Raw genomic sequence first — 23,253 nt, forward strand, 5'->3', positions numbered from 1 at the left:
TAGAAGGATTATCATACATTTTTCAAATTATTAATATTATTACACTAAATATATGGCAGAAGCTAATCACCGGGTGTGTGATTTTGCACTGACCTGCACGGCAAGAGATTGGAGGGTCTTTTTGGAGATTCTTTAGCTCCTTCAAGCTCGGTTTAGGCGCCATATTCTCACTGATAAACATATACGAAAAGGAATATATGTTAACCCTAGATATATCATATATATACTCTCTAGGCTAGCTACCCTAATCTCCCGCCATCTATCTCCATTCTTTCTTTATCATCGTCACAACCCGAAGTCTACTCATCTTCTTCATAGAAGTCTTATATATTCCTCTTCCACGCCTCATTAGTCACCCCGTCTGCAGTCTCTATGCAGTCTCTATGCAGTCTCTATGCAGTCTCTATGCAGTCTCTATGCAGTCTCTATGCAGTCTCTATGCAGTCTCTATGCAGTCTCTATGCAGCCTCTATGCAGCCTCTATGCAGCCTCTATGCAGCCTCTATGCAGCCTCTATGCAGCCTCTATGCAGCCTCTATGCAGCCTCTATGCAGCCTCTATGCAGCCTCTATGCAGCCTCTATGCAGCCTCTATGCAGCCTCTATGCAGCCTCTTCCGTCTCTTCCATCTCTATGCAGTCTGCAGTCTTATGCAGTCTCTTCCGTCTATATGCAGTCTATGCAGTCTTTATCTTTGCCGTGTGCAGTCTTCCGTCTCTGCCGTGTGCAGTCTCGATGCAGTCTTATGCAGTCTGCAGTCTCTTCCGTCTCTGCCGTGTGACGTCTCTATGCAGTCTTATGCAGTCTCTATGCAGTCAGTCTTATGCAGTCTCTGCCGTATGCCGTCTCTATGCAGTCTATGTAGTCTGCAGTCTCTATGCAGTCTATGTAGTCTGCAGTCTGCCGTCTCTATGCAGTCTGCAGTCTCTTCCATCTCTACTGTGTGCCGTCTCTGTGCAGTCTCTTCCGTCTCTGCCATGTGCCGTCCCTATGCAGTCTCTGCCGTGTGCCGTCTCTATGCAGTCTGCAGTCTCTATGTCTTCTTAAACTTAATGCCGTCTTATGCCGTATCTGTCGTATCTGCCGCATCTGCCGCATCTGCCGTATCTCTGCCATCTTATGCTGTCTCTCTGCCATCTTATGCCGTCTCTCCATTATTACATCGTCTCGCACCATCTCGCGCCGTCTACTTCTACAATTAGTCATACTAAAACTAAAGAACCTGCCTCGATTCATAAAGAAACCCCTAGCTAGCCATCGCCTAGATCTGAAGAGGCGAGCAAAACTGGTGGCGACTTCAAAGAAAGGTCTAAGAACATGAAATAAAACAGGGCATCCTAGTCTCTTTAAATAGAGATCGAACCTACCAGAAAACCCTAAGTAAAAAGGAAATTTTTCAAAAAAAAAGTACAAATAAAAGATAAGTATTGGAAAAAAATACTAACCATAAAAAATTATCCAAAAAAAAAAATACTAGCCATAAAAAAATGGCGAAACTTGACGATTAATTGAAAAAGAGAAAATAAAGAGTTAAAAGGGAAACTAAGATTAACAACAACCAATGGCAATCAATCAAAGCTAAAAAGAATTAATCAATATAATGATAATAGATAACAATCTTAATAAATGCTTAATAACTTTTCGTAAGCTATTTAAAAAAAAAAAATAAAAATTGTAACTAAATTTTGTAGACTTAGAATAATTAGGAGGTAAGATTGTTGAAGTTAGATTGTTGAAGTTAGAATTGCTCTAAATCTATATGTTGATGTTGATGACCAAATGGATTGTGAAACATGATTATTATAATATTTTTATGCTCTTCAAGTAACATATAGAGGATATATTCTAAGGGCACCTCCAGTGGTGATTGGTATAGGGTTGCTTTAATTAAAAATTTTAAAAATATTAAAAATGCATAGCTGAGGGAACATAAATTAAAAAAAACGTTTATTGTTTAGGTATTTTAGGGACTAGTTGATAACAGTTTCTCTTCTTTTCTCTCTTTCTTTTAATGGTTAAACCTTCTTTTATTAATAAAATACTAAGTTTTGAACCCACGCGTAGCATGGGTTTATTTGATATATTTTAGTAAAAATTATATATGATTGATGACGGTTATGAAATATTACTTTATATAAAATTTTAAATTACAATTGATTGGTGAAAGTTTTACTTTTAAAAAATATAAAAGTCACTTATGTTAAAAATTCAAATCTGATCAAAAGAATCATGAAATTAATTGGACGTCCAGGCGAGGCGGATCGAACTGGTAACTTAGCATATCCTAAACCGATTCTTTGACCATCAGACTAACAAAATATTTTTATAATCATGAATTAATCTTATTTTCTCATATTTAATTGCCACCACCATCTATGTCTTCATGATTTATTTTTCACTGTATTCTTACTCTTCATATTCTTTCTCATCATTTTCATTATCAAATTTTCATGATAAAGGTCATCGTTACTTTACCGTCTGGTTCTCTTCTTCTTCTTCTTCCTCAACAGCTTCCTCACATTTTTCCACTGAATAATTATTTTAAACTTTTTTTTAAAGACTACCACACAACTTGTTAATCCATCAAACTCTAATACCAAAATCATTGCCTCGTGTCTCGTAAAATTTGTGCAATTTTATGGACCAGCTTAGTCACTACATGCACCCAACTATTGATACTTTCACCTGTATACTTACTCGGCTTTAGATCCACATGTATTGAAACTTTTCAAACCAAAATCCTTAATACTACAAAATTGCAAATTACTTGTAGAGAAAGTAAAATTAACACATGTATATCCTTCTTCTTTAAACCTCAAAAATTAACTCAAACAACATCAAATTAAGATCTTGCAATGTCAATCCTTCTTCCTTTGACCCAAAAGATAATTTTACAGAAACAATATCAAATCATCTATGAAGTCATACATAAGAACATGTTTTAAATTTTGGAGAGTTAAATATTAATAATACTTAAACTTCTTATAGAGTTTAAATAGTTATTATATTTTAAACTTTTTATGGAGGTATTTATAATATTTTTAAACATCCTATAAAATTTAAATATTTTTAATATTTCAACTTTTTAAAATTTTCAATAATTATAATATTTTAAACTTTTAAAATTTCAAAATTTGGATGCTTGAAATCAAGCTTCCTGCTCATTCGTAGTTCTAAGCATATTAGTCTTATTTATAATGGTTCTCAGCCATTGTCTAAATTTTTCTAGCCAATGTGGGACGTTGTAAATACACTTATTTATAATTATTTTAATATAGAAATTTAACATAATTTTTAAAATGTTAAAGATTGGTCGTTTAAAAAATATCTTAATATAGAAAATTCTGGAAATTCAAAAATGTTAATTAGTGACATGTCGAATTCCGATTGGATGTTTTAAATCCTAGGTGGACAGCTCTAGGAGCTTATAGCTACTACTTTTATTTAGTATAGATTAAATAATTTAACTTTAAAAATTTTAAATGAGTTGCTCATGGATGGAGATGGTCTAAGAAAAGTAGAAAGAGGGGCAGTATGATGTACTAACCGGCAAGCGCTTTGTATTGTAAAGTGATCTCCATGAAAAAAAAGTAAAGAATGACTGAAGCCAATAGGCCTTGAGACTGTCCAAAAGTTTTCCTTGAGTCTCTAGTCTTAGGTTACCCCCGATGGAGAAGGTCTTATTATCTTCGGGGTCAGGTGCTGTAATATCAACTGCAAACATAACATATATATAAATTAATGTATATCCTCTCAGGTTGCTAAAATCTCAACATATATATATATATATATATATATAAGTGGTTTAAAAATAATTTAATTAAAATAAAATGGAATACCTTTATAATTATTAACTTTATAATGAAATAAAGTTACTTATAAATCCAACTATTTTAACCAATAAGAATAAATTACATGTAAGTTATAACCTATTTGACAAAAGAAGTTAATTACTAGGTATTGAGCCCCCGCGATATCGCGGGAGAACTCATTTTAATAAAATATTTATTACAAAATTTTTTTAATATATTTTTATTAAATTATGGTAATAAATTCCAAAAATACAACTCTTAAAAAATATTTTGAGAAATATTCTTAAAAATAAATTTATTTTTACATGTAATTAACGGAAATTTTATGTTGATGTATCGTTCTCAATGAACTTTTAAGTCCATTTAATTAGTGTATTATCCTTTGACTATAATATTTACAGATTTTCTCATTGATGTAATTTACACATATTTCACTCAATTATTTTGAGAAAAATTACAATTAAAATATGCAGATAAGGGATATAAATCTTTACGATTAAATAAATAATGATTAGTGCTATAAATATATGATAGGTAGTTGCATTTTTAAAATAATTTTTAATGTAATGGAATCCCCATATTTTATTTAATTCTGTTTTTTATTTTAATATTATATAATTATTCGTTGCCTACAATTATACATATGAAGATAAGTAGATTCTTATATTTATTCCCACATAGTTATATAGTTAAACATATTTATATCTATAAATGCTTATATGTTTACATATGACATCACCATATATAGTGTTAATTTGAAAGAAATGTAAAATTATTTATTTGGTAATTTTGAACTCTAATGTTTTTTTTAGATTTATTAGATTTATGAGTTTAAATATCTTTCTTTTTTGTTTTAATTGTTAAAAACATGAATACATTGTATAAAAACACTATAAATTTCCAAAATAATCATTTAAAAAGTTTAAAAGACATTAAAAATTAATTGAGACCACTCATAAAATGACATAATGTTAATTCATTCAAATTAAATATTTGAATTCAATTAAATTAATTATTTAAAATGTTGCACAGAACTCAAATATATTTTTATAAATGAATATGTTTACATATTTATATTAATGAATATGTTTACATATTTATATTTCCGAAATCAATAAATCAAAATTTATCAAATTTAATAAACTTATTTCTTTTAGACATAAGCCTTGTTCGTTTGTGAGTCTCATCAACACCTTTTGACGACTGTAATTATAGTGCAATTTTCTCTTTTAATCATTTCCATCAATATCTTCTGTGAATCAGTGCACCGTGTTTCTATCACTGATTTTTTCGGCGATATATTTAAGCGACACAAGTGTCGATTTTCTTCATCTCTCTCACTATATTTAGTCACTGTTTTTTAAACTTATTAAAGAATCAGTGTTAAGAATAAGAAGATTACCAATCAATCTCAAATTTAAATATATTAAACAAAAAATATCACACATTTCACTTATAACTCAATTATAATATACATTAATAAAAATGAATATATCTATATTCATAGACGTGGAATTATAGATGAATATATAATACAAACAACTATCGTTTTTGTAGACAGAACATATGATATATAAAAAAACTAAAGTCATTAAATATTTTGACAATTCTAATAGATTATATAGATAGTTAATCCAATATTAAATGTACTTACTACTTATTTTTCTCCGTACAAGATGTTGGTTATTTATCTAGTTTTTTGTAAAGGTAAAAACAATTATGAGTGAAAAAAATAAAGAGATTTATAATCTAAATGACTTCATTAAAAATTTAAAACTTTATTTTTAAGAAAAATCCATAAACCTTTAGTTAAATCAATAATCCTTACAAAAAAAATTCATTCTTATAATAATACATATTTAGTAATTTTAAAAAATACTTGCAAATGGCTGATTATTAAAAATTTGGAACAATTGAAATATTAATATAAATAAATGAAATAAATGAAAACAATGTTTTCTAAGTAAGTTACACATAAATAGGATTGCACTTACATGATTAGTAAATGAAAGCAGAGTTTATCCGAGTTATGTGATCTTAAATATTAAATTTACCAAATGTTTCAATGCTTCAATTAAACAGTTAGGATAATTTCTTTTAATATGTTTTAATAAATAAAGATAATTTATGAAGAACTATACTTAGTTAAAGATGTGAACATTTGAATAGACACAACTGTTCGGAAAAGTTACAACTGTTCGTAAGAGACACAATTTTACAGTCAACATACATTTACAATTTTTCAAAAAGACGCAACAATATAATTCTTTTGTCAAAAAAATAAAAATTAATTTTTTATGAAAGTCATAATGAAAAGAAGCAATTGTTCTTCGCATTTATTCAGCTTGCTATTATCATACGTTAAAAAGAAAGTTTAAAAATTTCCCAAAAGAAGAACAAATATATATAATCCTAAAGACGTGTACATTTGAACTAAAAGGAAAGTTCAAAATTGTTACAAAAGAAAAACAATTTATATAGATTACTAAAGATAAGAATATTTGAATAGACAGAATTGCTAAAGATGTGAACATTTGAATAGATACAATTGTTCGTAAAAAACACAACTGTTTGTAAAAGACACAACTCTACATTCAACAGATGCAATTTTCTAAAGAGACGCGACCATATAAACTTTTTGTCAAAATAATAATAATAATAATTTTTTAAAATAAAAAGTCACGATGAAAAGACGCAACTGTTATTCGCATTTATTTATATTGCTAATATTATATACACAAGTCATATATGTTTGTAAGAGACACATCTCTACATTTAATAGATGCAACTTTCTAAAGAGACGCAACCATATAATTTTTTTGTCAAAAGAATAATTAAATAATATTTTTTTAGTGAAACGTCACGATGAAAAGATGCAAATGAATTTTTCGAATGAAAATTCACAATTTTTTGAATAAAAAGTCACGATGAAAAGACGCAATTGTTCTTTGCATTTATTCATATTGCTAATATTATATACAAAAATCTTAACTGTTTGTAAAAGACACAACTCTACATTCAACAGATGCAACTTTCTAAAGAGACGCAACCATATAATTTTTTTTGTCAAAAGAATAATTAAATAATATTCTTTTTTAATGAAAAGTCACCATGAAAAGATGCAACTGAATTTTTTAATGAAGAGTCACAATTTTTTTAATAAAAGGTCACGATGAAAAGACGCAACAGTTCTTCCCATTTATTCATAATGCTAATATTATATATAAAAGTCTTCGCATTTATTCATATTGCTAATATTATATACAAAAGTCACAATTGTTTGTAAGATACACAACTCTACATTCAACAGATGCAACTTTCTAAAGAGACGCAACCATATAATTTTTTTCTCGAAAGAATAATTAAATAATATTTTTTTTTAATGAAAAGTCACGATGAAAAGATGCAACTGAATTTTTTTTTAATGAAAAATCAGGATGAATAGATGCGACTGTTCTTCGCATTTATTCAGAAGGTTATTATTATATAGATTTAAGTTATTTTAAGGAAAAATGGTGATTTACAAGAAACTAATATAAAAAGTGGTAAAAAAAATGGGAAAAGAAAAGAGAAAACAGAGAATTTTGCTAAAATTAGGCTAACTAGCTAAGAAAAGAACAAAGAAGAAACCCCAAATAAATCCAAATACACCAAAAGAAAACCAAGTTTTTTTTGAATGTAATGTTAAATTATATTCAAAGAAAAAGATAATGTTTACAAAGCTTGTGCATAAATAGTCTTAGAACATTTTGGAAAGCAATTTAACTAAGCATATCTAGTAAAATCTGCCTGCAAACCAAGTCTGGATGATAGTATCCTCTCCCTTCATGGTGCTTAGCCGAAAAAGAAAACCAAGTTAAGATTTAAAGAACTATGGTATTGACGATAAAGAAAACAGCCTCATTCAACCTCTTCTTCTTCGCTTCCTCTTCTCTCTGTCGCTTTCATCCAAACTAGAAGATGATGAGTCAGACTCAGAACCAGAAGAACATGAGTCAGACTCAGAACCAGAATCAGAGGAGGATGAGCCCGACTCAGAATCAGAATAAGAAGAAGATGATGAGTCTGACTCAGAATCAGACTCGGAACCAAAACTGTCAGATCCTGATTCTGATTCCACAACTTCCACCTGCTGTTGAATGATGACGAGGTGTTGCATGTTCTTCAGATACTCTCTGAGATTCTCAGTGAGGCCACTAAGACCAATGGAGGTAAAGAAATTGATTGAAAACCTCACGTTCTCTTGATTATCTTTACGGAAGATAGATTCAAGTGATTCCTGCATTGCTAAATACTGAAGCCTCTCATTAAGCAACCTAATCCCCAAGAGTTCTGACAATTCCTCAAAAAGGAACTTAAGGAAGATACGAGATGAAGAGGTTGTATCCTCCTTAGTTAACCTAATGTAGGAAAACACATGCCACGGGATAGCTTCTGTTGCAAGTAAATAGCCAAAAAACCTAGCAACGCCACGCAACTTGTTAGTCTCGAGACGGTGGATCATCAAATACTGCTGAACAAAACATTTCTCAAAACTCTCTTGATAAATTTTGCTGATCATGCAGAAACGCTGACCCAACGAACCGTAGTAATGAAGATAAGTTCTCTTTTGAGAGCAACATTCAAGAAGCATTATGCATAGTTCCATCTCTTGACCTGGTTCAAGTTTGATTTTAAGTAACTTGTGACTTGCTTCCTCCAAATCATCACTGGACATAATGGTCTGGTATATCATCCTCCTCAGATTGACAATATTAGTCTCCTTGTCTCTTATTCGCATTGCTTTTTCATCAAATTCATCCTCTTCGTCCTCTGAAGTAGCATCAGAGCCATCTTCTTCCTCACCAAGTAACTCCTTCTTGAGTTCCTCGTACTTCTTTTCGTTCTCGAGGAAGTCAGGATCAGGTTTGAAAACATCAAGAGATGTTTCAGGATCTATTTTATGATATAGAGAGACATAATGCGAGTATTGTTCTTCTACGAGATCTAACTCAGGACGAACAGCGGGATTTTTTGGAAATTTGGTAAAGTAGAGCCCTTCAATCAAGTACTGAACTCTCTTATCTATGTCTCCTTCATGTAATATACTAAGAAACCGCTTAAAAATCTCATTCAGTCCTTTCCGTGTAACGTCCTGAAGCCTTGCGCCACACTCTTTCACAAACACAACAGCCAGTTCGACACTGTCATCAGTCAGGTTGCCAAGAAGTAGAGTGACTAATTCAAGTGCGATGATCTCCTTAGCAACTTGCTGGTTTACTAGATGTGCTATAAACTTAACCGCAGCAATAACCTGATGTTTGTCGTTACAAGCACACGCTCTCATTAGCTGCAAAACAACCCTTTTCAATAGAAGTAGACCAACTTGAGGGAATTTGGAGTTAACAACCGCGACTAAAGCTGCAAAGACGTCAGTGAATTCAGGAGAAGCCATTTGAGACTTGATACAAGAACAGCAGAAGAGTCCTTTTCCTCTGATGAGATTTTCAGCGAACAGTTCAGGGATTACGTTCTCGATGTTTCTTGCATTAATCTTATTCACAATTCCATTAATACTTTTACGAAGAGCGTCCCATGTAAGACGTTGGTACTCTACGCTGCTCTTATCTTCAATCTCCTTCATCTTACGTTCTTGCTTGAACGGTGGAACATAAACTCCTCCTGTTTTCCCCAAAGCCCTAGCATTGCTATCAGACGATGGATTGAGTTCTGGCACGTTGGGCTTTGCAACTTCGCTCTTTGCTTCCCTTTCACGGCGCTTGTCTCTGTGTCTCTGTCTTCTTCTCCTATCTCTCTTTCTATCTCTTTCCTCTTCATCAGAGGAACTATCGTGCCTACCCATAGACAAATTAATTAAGGATACAAAACTAAGAACCTTTCTCGTTTAACTCAGAAAACCCTAACCTATATATCCAACGATATATAGCATGCAAGAACACTAATGAGGTTGTGTCGTCGCCAAGACTAAATCAATCGGCAAGCAAAAGTGGTAATGAGTTAAAGGAAAGGTTTGAGAAGAAATGTCCCTTTAAATAGAGATCGAAACCAAAAGCAACAAGGAATTGGAATAAAGAAAACCTGAACCATAGAGAAAAGGGAAACAGGCTGGAAACTTATTGGGCAACTGAGGCCTCCATGTTATTAGATAAATAACCTAATAACTAAAAACCCAAAAGAAATAGGGAAAAAAGCCTTAAAAACCGTCATTTATTTTTTATTTGGACGTTTAATACCTCGTGTTTTTTATTGTAAGAAAAATACCTCGTTTGTTTAATTTGTCATAACAAATATTTGTTTATATAAGTGTTAGTAGATTCCTACTTACAGGTTAACGCACGTTTATAAGCGTGACAGAATCATGTAAAGTGTTAAATTTTAATCCCATGTTTCTAAGTAATATATATGGTTTGTCTACGCAGCTTTTCGTCTTTTATTGTTGTGGTCTGGTGGTATGATGTTTTAATATTTTGCTTCAGGGTCAGGTTGTTCGACTCCCACCCCCAACCCAATTTCAAATTTTTTTTTCTTCTGTTTGATCGTTCCGCTGAAGCTGAAGAAGATGATAACAGACTTTGCAGAGAGTTCTCTTTCTTGGCATTCTCCGGTGAATATGTGAGTCATGTAATTGTTGGAGATCTAGAGATTTGATTTAATCCTCCTCCATCGGAGGTAACGAAGGATTTAGAGATTTGATTCAATTTTCTTTCATCCTCCTTCTCTTTTAATCCCGAAGCTACCATTGGCCACATGGAGAGTATCTTCTTCTTCTGCTTCTTCAATCGAACCAATATCTAGATTTAGCCAGAAGCTTCATTTCATCAATGGAGGAACGAGGAAGTGGTTGAAGATCTGGTGATTTGAGTTTTCTTGAGCTCGTCGATCCGGTGTTGCTTCGGTTGCTAAGAGATTGTTCTTTGATTTACCATTGTTCCTAAGTAGAGAAACTCAGAGCTATTGTTGTTATTAATGGAACTCGTGGCTCGAAGAAGAAAAAAACAAAAAATATTGAAAAAAGGTTTGTCTTGGGTGTCGAACCCAGAACCTTCAAGCAAAATATTAAAAATTGTACCACCCGACCACAACAATTAAGACAATTAATCACGTAAACTAATCATATATATTACTAAGAAACGTGGGGTTAAAATTTAACCCCGTTACATGATTCTGTCATGCTTATAAACGTCCGTTAACCCGTAAGTAGAAATCTACTAACACTTATATAAACGAATATTTTTTTATGGCAAATTTAAATAGATGAGGTATTTTTCTTCCAATAAAAAAACACGAGGTATTAAACGTCCAAATAAAAAATAGATGACAGTTTTTTAGGCTTTTTTCCCAAAAGAAATATCTTAATCTTTGGATAAATTTCAAGTTAAATATAAGTCACGAAAATTCAGGAGAATTGACCCCAAGCTGAGAAAGTGAAACCCAACAACTGAAAAAAGTGACCCCAAGCTGAGAAGATTAATTTAGAAAGTAAACAATTATCTGCGCGTTCTTACAATTCTTCTCACTATAATTGGGTTAGATTCATAGTTTTGAGAAAGTTGCATAGAACAGTTTATTGGATTTTGTTTGGTAAATTATCCGTTTGTAAATTCATATATGTACACCTATCATGGAAATTCTTTGAAGGTGCATGGAGTGAAAAAGGTGTCGTGACAAAATTGTTTATGGATGACCTTAAATCCTTCACCGTTCCAACTTCCAACTGTACATGCTTTTACTTCCATGTAGTCCAGCGAGTTCGGTTAACCAAAACTGAACCAGACGGTTTTATCTGTTATCAAATAAGACCACCAAAATTAAGCGAATTTATAATCCATTCGGTTCGATTTTGGGTTTATTTTGGTTAGTGAACTTATACCAATTGAACCAATTTATTAAGGATTTCCGGTTAAAATCAGGTAAAATCGGTTAAAATCAAATAAAATCGGTTCAAATTAATATACATTTTCCTTTGAATTTGAATAATTTTGGTTTTAAAAAAAACGATTAACTGATCGGTAAGAGGAACCAAACTGTATAGAATATAATTCAAAATCCCTCCAACTTGAACTGATTGGTAAACCCCTAACAGAAAAATTCGGTTCGGACCAATCGGTTTGGGTATAAACCGGATTACTTTAAGGGCTTAGGGCATCTCCAACCCAACTCTATTTTAGAGTCAATACTCTATTGTAGAGCAATATTTGCTCTAGATTCCTCTATATATAGAGCAACTCTATTCTCACCGGGGTATAACTCATATCACACTTTACTGCAATCATTCTCTCAAACTTTTCGATTTGGTAAGTCTTTCTTGGCTCACAAGTCTTTGCTTTCATATCATAAATTTTGTTTTGTCTGGAATGTTAACAGCACGCCGATTATAATGTTGTGAAGGGGTTTTGGATCTGCTCTATGATTTGTGTTATTTTGTGTTAATCACGCACAGGTTCTAATTTAGCAATTATGTAACCACAGTATAAGCATAAACCAATCAGAAACAATGTGAACGAGATTAGCTACTAAAACATAAAAGCAACCAACCTTTTTTTGTTCTGTTTTATGGTAAATCATTTTTCAAATAGTAACACATATGAAAGAAAAAAAAAAAAAAAAAAAAAAAAACCGAGATTGTGTTAGAATTATTCTGTTGAGAAAGACAACTAAGAATTATCAACTCGTTTTTGGGGGATCTGTAAGCCGAATAATAACAAAAGCTCCAAGCATTAAAATGCCCACGAAACCATAATAAAGTCCATCACTCTCCCCAAACTCCATTCCTCGATGAGGGCAACCTCCTTGCTTCCAGTTGGCTCCACATGTGTAGCAGAACTTATATCCGCATCTATTCATACAAATAAATGAAATTAGCCAAAAACGTAATAAAATTCGAAAAGGAATCAGTCATAATTGTTGATGAGAGATTATGATACCTGCAAGTTACTACGTCGATGCTATTTTTTTGTAGTTTCATCATGTATTGGCACTTTCTACATTTTCGCAACATTGTTGTAGTATTAGGGTTTGGACCTAACCTCTTGTATTCCTGGCACGACCTTTTTTTATGCCAAGAAACTTTACAGTCGATGCAAAAATGTTTACGGCATTTAGAGCAACATCTCTTAACTCCATCTCCCGTTTTCGACTCTAAAGCCGAGCACCTTGGATTAGGGCAGTAAACTTTGTCCGCCACAGGAACCGATTCCTTTTTGTTCCTTAGTTCCCACATCTCTCTCAGTTCAGGTGTCAAAAGATTAGCACAGCTTTCAAGAATTAACCTGGAAGTGCAATGGTAATGACGGCATTGATGATGAGGGCATCTCATCTCACTGCCCTCGAGTAGCCTCACTGTTATATGTCGTTTCATGCACTCCACACAGAATTGATGACCACATAAAGCAACTGAAAACATATCATCAGCTTTGAAATCATCGTTGAAACAAATACCGCAAGGCTTCCTTTCATCCGGCCTATCTGTGCTGACTTCTGATACTATTGTTTCCATTGCAAGCTTATAAGCAAACTTAGCTTGATTTCTAGTCATCAGAACAGGGGTGCTAGATGTAAATTGTTGTCTTATATGTTGCACATCATCCATAAGCAAAGCAACGTTATCTTGCTCAGGCATGGCTATCCCCAAGACCTACATTCAAGGCAAACGATATCTAATGAAACCATAAAACATTGAAATATTTACTATGACAAAATTAATCAGAGGAGAGGAGAAGTTACAGTCTACTTTCGCTTAAACATATATTGTGGAAACTTGAGAACATAGAACTTGATCAAAGAGCCGTACATATTATAGCTTCCAAACCAAGTAAAAGTGTTCATCATCTACATGATTAATTGATCATGTGAACCTTAAAAGCCAAAAAAAGAAAAGCAATTACTTACTAATTCGAAAATCTGATCATGATCGCAGTAGAATGAGATATGGTTGATCCCCAAATCCACTGCTTCTGTTAGTCCTCGCTGCAAAGCCTTAAGCTCAGCCTCCAAATCTGTTATGGTGAAGTCATCATGATGACGTGAACCCTTGATATGAAACAAGAGATTATCCTCTTGGTCACAAATTGCAACCCCAAATCCCTTTGTTTCCTTGCTCACAAAACCCTTGAAGTAAAGCCTGTACATGTGGAACGGTGAGGGTTTTAGGTCATCCATTGATATGCCGCGAGTTGTCTCTGAAGCCAAAATATGTATATATAGAGGTCAAAAATCTAGGGTTTTGGGGTTTACAAACTCGAGTTCCTAATTTAACTAGATGAGGACCCGCCCGATGTGCGGGTTTAAAGTTTTATAAATTAAATTAAATTTAACAAAAAATATATGAAAATGTGTTGTACGTTTGTTATAATACACGGATTTATATCCATTTACAAATATTTTATGTATGTGTACTATTAAAAGTGTACTTTTTAAAACCTAACTATATTCTATGTTACAAATTTATTCTTTATCACCACCTAGAAAATGTCTATATGAACACATTAAGTAAACTATTTTACTTTCACTTCTCATAGTTTTTTAATTACAAAAATTGTTGGCTCAAAACATATTTTGAATAAAAAATATATTACATAATATACTAATCAATTATGTACCATCACAATAATGTATGACCACCATGGAGAAAACCTCGGCTCCGCCCTCATCCCTTATAGAGAGAACCTTGCGTCTCACTTCCTCCACCATAGAGAAAACCCTGGCTCCGCCTTCCTCCCTTGGAGAGATAACATTGCGTCCAACCTCCTCCACCTTCCTCCCTAGGGAAGATATCCTTGTGTGCAACCTTCTCCACTATAGAAAGAACCTTGGCTCTGCCCTCCTCCTGTGTAGAGAGAATATGTTCACATTTTTTTGCTATCTCAAAATGGCTTGCTCCGACAACTAATGAAAGTAAAAAAAAAAATGTTGACGTCACAAAATCTTTTGATAGTAACTAATGTTAAATTTCCCAATGTATTCGTGGAAGTGTCTTTGACACACCATGATGTTGCTTTGTCTCTGTAACGCCTCAACCGCCACCTTGCTTAGTGAGCCCATGTCCACTCTCAGTCCATAGGCCCGCCTTCCTAAGTGTGCCCTATATCTTTCCCGGCCCATGGACCCACCCATATTTGATGGCCGGTTTGTTATGTCAGAGAGACTTTAAAAACTTGTTTACCGACCCTACAAATCTACAAATGATCTTTTCTTGTGTTTTGTCCTCACTCGCACAGTTCCGACAATCACTTCCAGGAAGGTCACCAATCATAAAGTTCTCTCAGGATCCTTGACCAAAAAAATAAGTGCATTTTGGTGATATATGTGGCTTAATCAATTCTTTTATACCTTTTCCGCAAATCAGGATGTCACAGTCTTTGAGCTCATATGGATCTATCAACAACGATCTATCTATATATGTTTGTTGTAAGCTTGTGGTTGATTAGCCTATTTTATCCATCCATTAGGTTGATGAGCTTCTACTCGTTATCTCCCTTTGGGATTGAATGAATAATAATAACATTTATGTTTGCAAAATAAGAAAGGCTTTATGACCAACCAATCAAGGTTGAGAAATTAAAACAAATAATTTGACATAATTAAAGAAACAATAAAATATTATAAACACGGTAATATATGAATCTTAAATAATTCAAAGATGAAAATATAAATTAAATAAAATAATCTAAAAATACTACAATAAATTTTAAAATACAGTATTAGGAAAAGAAGATGCATTTATTAATATTTTTCTTGGGTTAACATATTAATCTTACCATTTCCCATCTGAAAAAGGAGAAAGTAGGAGAAAAATTTGGTTTAAAAGAATAAGAAAAAATTAACTTCCCATTAGATTTTTTTCTAATTAAATAAAATTGAAAGCAGTGTTTTTGAATAAATTATTTAATTATGAGATGGTATATCTTTATATAAAAGTGAGTATTTACAAAATTTTAGAATTAATAATTATCTGTATAATATCTTTAATCCTTTTTTTTGTAAAATTAATAATTTAAAATTAAAATAAGTAAATAATATTATAATTTCGAGTTTTTGTCAAAATCTTGTTAATGACTAACTTTCAAAACCCAACTTTATATAATAAGATTACATTATGTAAAGGAGAGATATAGCCTTGTACATAAGGGTTTTGCTAATACATAATTACAATTATATCCTTTGTCTATATCTCTCCTTTACAGCTTTGCCTCTTACACATTATACTAGATATTTTGTAGATTTTACATTATTCCCAAAATTTAGGAAGCGGATCCTTATCATTATCCACCAGTTTCCTAAAACCTTATTATAATGAACTGAAGATGTCCGACGAAGGGTTGAGAGATATATATATTACATGCACATTAGAAAAAAGAAGAAAAAGAAAAGTTAATCATGTTGCACTCCCCATGTGTTCTTTAAGAACATCTTCATCAGAAACTCTGCAAACGGTGTGGGGCTGCACCAGAAACTATCAATCATGCTCTCTTTGAGTGCCCTCGCTCGCTCGATGTTTGGGAGTTGTCCCTAGTTTCGTTAGTCCCCGATGGCTTTCCATTTGCTTCAATTTATGCAAATTTAGACTTTATTTTTTGGCGGGCAGCCTCTCAGTCGGGGGATTCGGATGTAGCTAATCGTCTTCCTTGGATACTTTGGACATTATGGAAAGATAGGAATAAAAAAGTTTTTCAGGGGTTACAGGCCGAGCCGACGGAAATTCTACACCAGGCGAATAATGATAAATTACTATGGGAAGAAGCAAAATCCTATTCGGATAGGTATTTGCATACTACGCCTCTGGTGGAGGATAGGGGAGCGTTTCCTCGATGTCAGATTGATGGTTCTTGGAAAGGGTCAGATGCTATGCAGGGTCTAGGATGGTGGTGTTGTAGTGATGATGATGCGACTCTCCTTTTGGGAGCACGGAGTCAGAGATGCGGTCCTACATCCTTACATGCAGAGCTACAAGCCTTGATTTGGGCTATGGAGTCACTCTTGGCGGCTGGAGTTGGATGTCAAAGCTTTGAGACAGACTGTGCAGAATTGGTGGCGATGGTGCAGACGCCTGACGATTGGCCATCTTTTTCGAACCTGTTAGAGGAGTTTCTTGTGCTCAGACCATGCTTTTCCTCGTTCTCCCTGATCAGGATCTCTAGAGAGCTCAATGTAAGGGCAGATTGTCTAGCCCGTTCTTCAAGATTGCTTTCCTCTGAAATTTCCTTTGTAAACTCTTTTCCTCCGGTTTGGGCAACCAATCTTGGAGTTATTTTTTAATTTGATTAATGTTTGGTTGAAAAAAAAAAAAAAAAAGAACATCTTCATCATGTTGCATTAACTTTCTGTCTTTAGTTTAAGAGAGAGCTTTTCATGGTGTATAATTTGTGATGAAATTTATTGTATTAATAATTCTAGTATTTAATGTTTATTTGGCTACAGTTATAATCAAACTTAGATGTGGTCTATCTCTATTCTTTAATGGGATCAACTTAAAATATTGAATCGAACACTACGTATTGCATCATTTAGAAATTTCATTGGTGTCAATTCTCTCTTCACTTTATTACATAAACAATTTATAAAAGGGGCTTCACAATTATTTGTGGATTAATATACAGTTTGATACATAGGTTCCAATAATAATACGGTCGTGTAAATATTTCAGAAATCTATAAGATAATACAATAATGAGGTCATGTAAATTATTTATAATAAAGCGAAGAGAGAATATGAAATAAATTGTCTAACCTCTTATAGATTTCTCATAAAAAGATGAACAATAAAAAAAATACCGTTTATCATAGTCATCTTGGGCGGTTTGAAAGATTGAAACCAATCACAAAAGTGCCAAAACAAAGTAAGCCCACGAAAGCAATTGCGTTACAATTCGCAACCCTCTTTTCTCGATGAAAGCAACCTCCTCGCTTCCATTCAGCTCCACATGTGTAGCAAAACTTATATCCACATCTATTCATGAAAATTACAATGTTAATTAATTAGCAGAAGATGTAATAAAATCGTTTATAATAGGTAAAGATTGTGATTAGAGATGATCACCTGCAAGTAATAATTACTTCAAAGCTATTTTTTGGTAGCTCGATCATGTATTGGCACTTTCTACATTTTCGCAACGTCTTGTATTCCCCGCACGACATGTTACTATGCCACTGAGCTTTGCAGTTGATGCAAAAGGGTTTACGGCATTTGAAGCAGCATCTCATCGCTCCATCTCCGGTTTTCGACATTATAGCCAAGCACCTTGGATTTGGACAATGAACTATATCCACCACATGAACTGATTCCTCTGCTTTGATCCTTCGTTCCCATATCTCTCTTAGTTCTTGTGTCAAAAGATTAGCACAGCTTCTAAGAGTTAGCTCAGACTCGCATTGATAATGAGGACATCTCATCTCACTTCCCTCGAGTAGCCCCGCTTCTATATGTCCTTTCATGCATTTCATGCAGAATTGGTGACCACATGAATCTACCAAAAACATACGATCAGCTTTCAAATAATTCTTAAAACATATACCGCAACTCTTCCTCTGAGCAGGCGTATCTATATTGATTTTGGACACTATTGTTTCCATTGCAAGTTTATTAGCAAACTTAGCTTGATTTCTAGTCATCAGAACAGGGGTGCTAGATGTAATTTGTTGTCTAAGACGTTGCACATCATCCATAAGCAAGGCAATGGTATCTTTCTCAGGCGTGGATATCCCCAAGACCTACATTAAAGGCAATGTAATCTAATCAAACCCTAAATATTAGTATGACAATGAGAGGAGATATATATAGAATTCACAGTATATTGTTTCTTTAAACTAGTTACTACGGAACTTGATAAAACAGGTTAGCTTCGAAAACAAGCAAAATTGATTATTAATTACCCTATTTGATTTAGCATGCGAACCTTGAAAAGCCAAAAAAAACTTACCAATTCGAAAGTTTGATCATGATCGCAGTATAATGAGATATGATTGATCCCCAAATCCACAGCTTCGGTTAGTCCTCGCTTCAAGGCTGTAAGCTCAGCCTCCAAAGCTGTTATGGAAGAGTCATGCTGACGTGAACCCTTGATATGGAACAAGAGATTATCCTCTTGGTCGCAAATTGCAATCCCAAACTTTGTTGCTTCCTCGCTCACAAAACCCTTGAAGTAAAGCCTGTACATGTGGAACGGTGAGGGTTTTAGATCAGCCATCGATGGTATAGTATGTTGCGAATTGTCAGATTCTTCTCATATATATAGAGGCCAAGATGTTAGGGTTTTAGCCTTTTAGGGCCCGTCGTGAGTTCCAAATTAAAGGGCCATATCTTTAGTATATTTTACACTAACCCTAAATTTTAGGAAACGTTTTCTTATCCTCCAGTTGCCTAAAACTCTAAACTCCTTGACAAAATTCTACTTGGCGATTTATTAAAATTTAAAAGTACAGTATTTGCAAAATCGTGTGGATACAATAACGATAGAACTTGCAACTATTCGAGCTGGCTTAGTGGTGCAGCTAAGTTATGAGAAAGTGAGCTTAGCTTAACTTTTCATAGTTGAACGAATAGTGTGCACCATGTTAAGCATGGTCTGAACCTATAAAAACTATGTCATACTCTTTCTTAATATGAAATGATCGTTGTAAGGGATGAGGATTAGTGTTCAGTTGTTCACATAAAAAAGACCAGAAGAATTCGATGATAAGACAATTAATATACGCCGTTGAACAATACAATAGATGTTAAAAACATTATTTTGGCATTAACATCAGATACAAAAAAAATGGAATACATAGATCTAATAAAATATCAAGAGTTGGATACTGGATAGATAATGTGACGATTATAAATCACTAAACAGCCTCTTCAAGAAAACTAGATACGTTGCGCCAAACTTGGAACATAAGTGAGGAGAAGTGGGACTGTTGAAAAGTTACCACAATAATCCTCTAATATGTATTTATCCTCTCCTACAATGTATAAGATGTTTCCGAGGCCTGGATTACATTTACATTTATAGTTGCAACACAATGAAGGTTTGATCTTCTGGTAGCGCAAGACACTCATCCAAATCCATAAATAAAAACGACGGGACTTGCTCCATGACATGGCTCCGGTACTCTCAATCTTAGTCGCTATCCATACATCTGTATTTAATACCTTATCAGAGGGAAAATTAGTGGTTATCATACAAAGTTGCTGCTCTTCTCTAGTCACTGACAATAGTATTGAGGAGCATCCGGTGGTAGAGAATGACTTTGAAATTTCTCTGTTGAATAATCAAAACTTAGTAAGAAACAAATAATATCAGATGGATTCTTAAGCGCAAGCCAGTAAGCAGTTCCCTTGACAGACATGCCACGAATCTTTGACTCTGGAATAAACCACTCGGTAGCAATGTTCAAGAAAGTGCTAGGCGGTGTCTAGACGGACACCCTGCGCCTAGCGCCTAGAACGCTTAGTCGGGGCCTAGATAAATTTTAAGCGGACTAGGCGGTTTAGCATAAACTCTTATATATATATATAATGTAAATTTATAACAAAGCAAATAATCTATATAAACAATGAAAAATGAAACACGTAATTAAGATACTTTTACAAAATTACTGAAGTAAAATAATAGAACAAATGATCAAGAACTAAAATAAAGTAATAAACCCAACGAACTATCTATCTAACCATATAAACAATTGCCAACATAAACAACTAATATAGTAATACTGTAATAAACAACATCTTCCCTTCCCAGTAACAAGAAGACAAACGTAGAAGATAAACAAAAATAACAAAAGGACAAATACATGGAATTGTGCTCTTGTACACCTAAAAAGCAATCGGATTCAAGGATGTAAAATTATTCTTTAATCAATTAAATAACAGCACTTAAACTCGTCAGTTGTTTTACCAGAGGCTATGAGCGTAGGAGACAAAGAAAGGCTGAGACTAGATGATGCAGGTCTCTTCAGTTGGGAGAATTGGTTGAAAACAGAGTTGATTTGAGAGAACAGAGTACGACGGAATCGTGTTGTCGTGGGTTTCAACCCAAAAAAAAACCCTTTCTTAAAAAGTAAAACTATGTCGTTTTAAAAAAATATTTAAATACCTAGACAGAATTAAACCGCCCAGACCGCTTATATCCGCTTAATCACCGCCAAACCCGCCCAAACTTGACCTCCGCTTAATACCCCCAATTTTACAAAAATCCACGCGGGCTAACGATGCCTAGCGCCTCAGCGGCGCCTAGGCGGCCGCCTAGGCCGACTTTTCGAACACTGCTCGGTAGTCGAACCAACACCTCTCCATGTATTAGAAGCAAAGTCATAGACTTTGAACGTAGTGCGCATTACGAATTTTGCACTTCGATGCATCATTAATATTTTGTAACCGGATGATTTGTTACTGTAACCAAGAGCGTAGTAGTCATTTTTATTGTACTTGTTTCTGGCTTGGATCCACCTGGTTTCCCCTGAACACGGATTCCAAACAACTAGTCGACGGTCTTTGGTAACGCATACCAATAAACCGTCACAGTGAAAGGCGTTATGTACATCGACTTGTTCCGAGAGATGATCTTTTAAGCTGAATTGACATGTTACCTGTGCAGATGGAGTAACGTTTCCATGAAGATCAAGACTTACTACATAAACCCTAGAATCAGCTACCATGAGAACCATAGAGGAGTCCTTTGGAGCATTCGCAGAGTGCTTCTTAGCAAGTATCGAATCTTTGACCAGACCGTTCCATCTTTTCGATGTTGATCGTAACCTTGCTAGAGATTTAGCTGGAACTCTAGAAAGAATCTCGACTAGCAAATCATCCGGAAGATATACCGTGCTTCTGATACTCTCGTAATTTTTCATGTTCTAGAGTCGACTGCTTTCTTTCAGATAACTTGGGATGGGGATGGGATGGAACTAGAACCTAAATTTTTTTTCTCTCGTATACGATTTTTAAGTTAAAAGTTCAGATTTTGTCTGACCTAAATCAAGAAGAGAATCAAAACGATTGTGGGTAAAATTCTAGATGGGCCAAGTGTGGGCCAAAATAGTCGATTTCGAACTCATAATGAGTAAAGTTAGGTTCAAACGCATTCAGTTTTTGTGAAACTGTAAGGTATACTATGGTGTGGTTTCATTAGGGCAGCCCCAATGGGGAGTTATATTTTTGGGTCTCTTATAATTTTTAATTAATATATGATGTACTTTAAGTAGGATAAGAACTTTGGGAAGCATAATTAAGTCAAGACAAACTTATAGCTTTTTTTGCTTCGTGGTAATCAAACAATAACACAAACTGAACCAAAGCTTTTCTGCTTCCTCGTAAACCAACAATAAAATGACAATTTCCACCAAAAATATGCATCATATCGGAACAGAGGCGAGGCAAGCAAGAACCCTAAAATTTGAACAACCAACCCTAAACCCTAATTTGCGAACAAAATCCAAACAATCCTAATCCGTTTAACTAATCGCGAATTCATACTACTAAATAGAGAAACTTACCCTCTGATTCCAATTGCTTCAACCTCAACCGAATGAATCGACAGCCTCTCAAATATCAAACCAATCAATCTCAGAGTCATTAAATATCCTCCAATTGGCCTCCCCAGATTCAATCTCCTCCGACCCCAATCTCCTCTGATTCTATAGCGTTTGATTCCATCTCCTTCGTTTATCAATTCTGGACTTCGATCGAGAGAGAAAGAGAGAGAGGAAAGAAAGAAAATATTTGATCGTCCGGAAAAAAAAATTTCTACTTCTATTTTTTTTTCTGGCCAACAAATAAGTGACACGTACGAGCTCTTAAACCATAAAAGAGTCACTACAAGAAAACAGTATATTAGCAACAAATTTTAGCGACGGATTACAGCCGTTGCAAAGTAGTGACGTAATCACGACGACTTAGCAACGCAGCTACACATCGTCACAAAAGTGTTGCTACTTTGTGACGTAATCAGTCGTCACTAAATCATGGTACACTTGGGTCGATATTGTGACGACGTTGCGACGAACAAAAGAAATCGTCGCTAAATAGATACTATTTGCAACGTACTTGCGACAAAATCTTAGAGGTAAAGTGGTTAAACACTAATCTGTCACAAAACTTTAACCTTGTTTTTATATTAAAATTACATCACATATTAAAGACATCTTATAAACAAATCATAGTAAGAAATAATAGTTGTAGTGAGCAAAACTAATCACCAGAATCAAAATACAGAGTAGTGATTGTATTTTGTTACATACAAAAACAGTCATGTCAAAATATTAATTTGGTGAAACTGTATTTAAAGAGTAGTGACTGTATTTTGATGAAACGTTACGAAGTCGTCACTAAATTAAAAGATTAAGTTTCCCTCCAGCGGCAAAATGAAATATTTGGCCGATTCTTGCTACGTTTTTGTGACGATTCGTTGCTAAGTCCTTGTTAACTGAAAACATCAAATTTTCCCGCTGGAGGGAAAGCAAAATTTT

The 23,253-nt window shown here is 33.9% G+C and overlaps 3 protein-coding genes, 1 long non-coding RNA gene and 2 pseudogenes across 4 annotated transcripts; 1 reads left to right on the plus strand and 5 right to left on the minus strand.

Annotated features, from left to right (window-relative positions):
- Positions 1 to 7,715: 7,715 nt before the first annotated feature.
- Positions 7,716 to 9,719, minus strand: LOC104715293 (pre-mRNA-splicing factor Cwf22 pseudogene; annotated as a pseudogene).
- Positions 9,720 to 12,434: 2,715 nt separating this feature from the next.
- On the minus strand, positions 12,435 to 13,969 carry LOC147938334 (E3 ubiquitin-protein ligase RSL1-like). The gene is made up of 3 exons (XM_087467473.1): positions 13,700 to 13,969; positions 12,736 to 13,445; positions 12,435 to 12,647 (listed from the first exon to the last, which is right to left on the minus strand). The coding sequence occupies exons 1-3, from the start codon at positions 13,967 to 13,969 to the stop codon at positions 12,476 to 12,478; spliced, it is 1,152 nt and encodes a 383-aa protein (XP_087323599.1). The 3' UTR covers positions 12,435 to 12,475.
- Positions 13,970 to 14,295: 326 nt separating this feature from the next.
- On the minus strand, positions 14,296 to 15,289 carry LOC147938335 (uncharacterized). The gene is made up of 2 exons (XR_015565358.1): positions 15,140 to 15,289; positions 14,296 to 14,636 (listed from the first exon to the last, which is right to left on the minus strand). It is a non-coding gene; the product is annotated as an uncharacterized LOC147938335 (long non-coding RNA).
- Positions 15,290 to 16,271: 982 nt separating this feature from the next.
- Positions 16,272 to 17,233, plus strand: LOC147938336 (uncharacterized). The gene is made up of 3 exons (XM_087465593.1): positions 16,272 to 16,311; positions 16,395 to 16,957; positions 17,228 to 17,233. The coding sequence occupies exons 1-3, from the start codon at positions 16,272 to 16,274 to the stop codon at positions 17,231 to 17,233; spliced, it is 609 nt and encodes a 202-aa protein (XP_087321719.1).
- A 285-nt stretch (positions 17,234 to 17,518) lies between these two features.
- On the minus strand, positions 17,519 to 18,998 carry LOC104711010 (E3 ubiquitin-protein ligase RSL1-like). The gene is made up of 3 exons (XM_087467465.1): positions 18,726 to 18,998; positions 17,846 to 18,516; positions 17,519 to 17,755 (listed from the first exon to the last, which is right to left on the minus strand). The coding sequence occupies exons 1-3, from the start codon at positions 18,990 to 18,992 to the stop codon at positions 17,593 to 17,595; spliced, it is 1,101 nt and encodes a 366-aa protein (XP_087323591.1). The 5' UTR covers positions 18,993 to 18,998; the 3' UTR covers positions 17,519 to 17,592.
- A 656-nt stretch (positions 18,999 to 19,654) lies between these two features.
- On the minus strand, positions 19,655 to 21,639 carry LOC104715294 (putative F-box protein At3g21130 pseudogene; annotated as a pseudogene).
- Positions 21,640 to 23,253: the final 1,614 nt, after the last annotated feature.

This window comes from Camelina sativa, chromosome 9 (genome assembly GCF_030686135.1).
Source record: "Camelina sativa cultivar CO46 ecotype springtype chromosome 9, ASM3068613v1".
NCBI classification, from domain to species: Eukaryota; Viridiplantae; Streptophyta; class Magnoliopsida; order Brassicales; family Brassicaceae; genus Camelina; species Camelina sativa.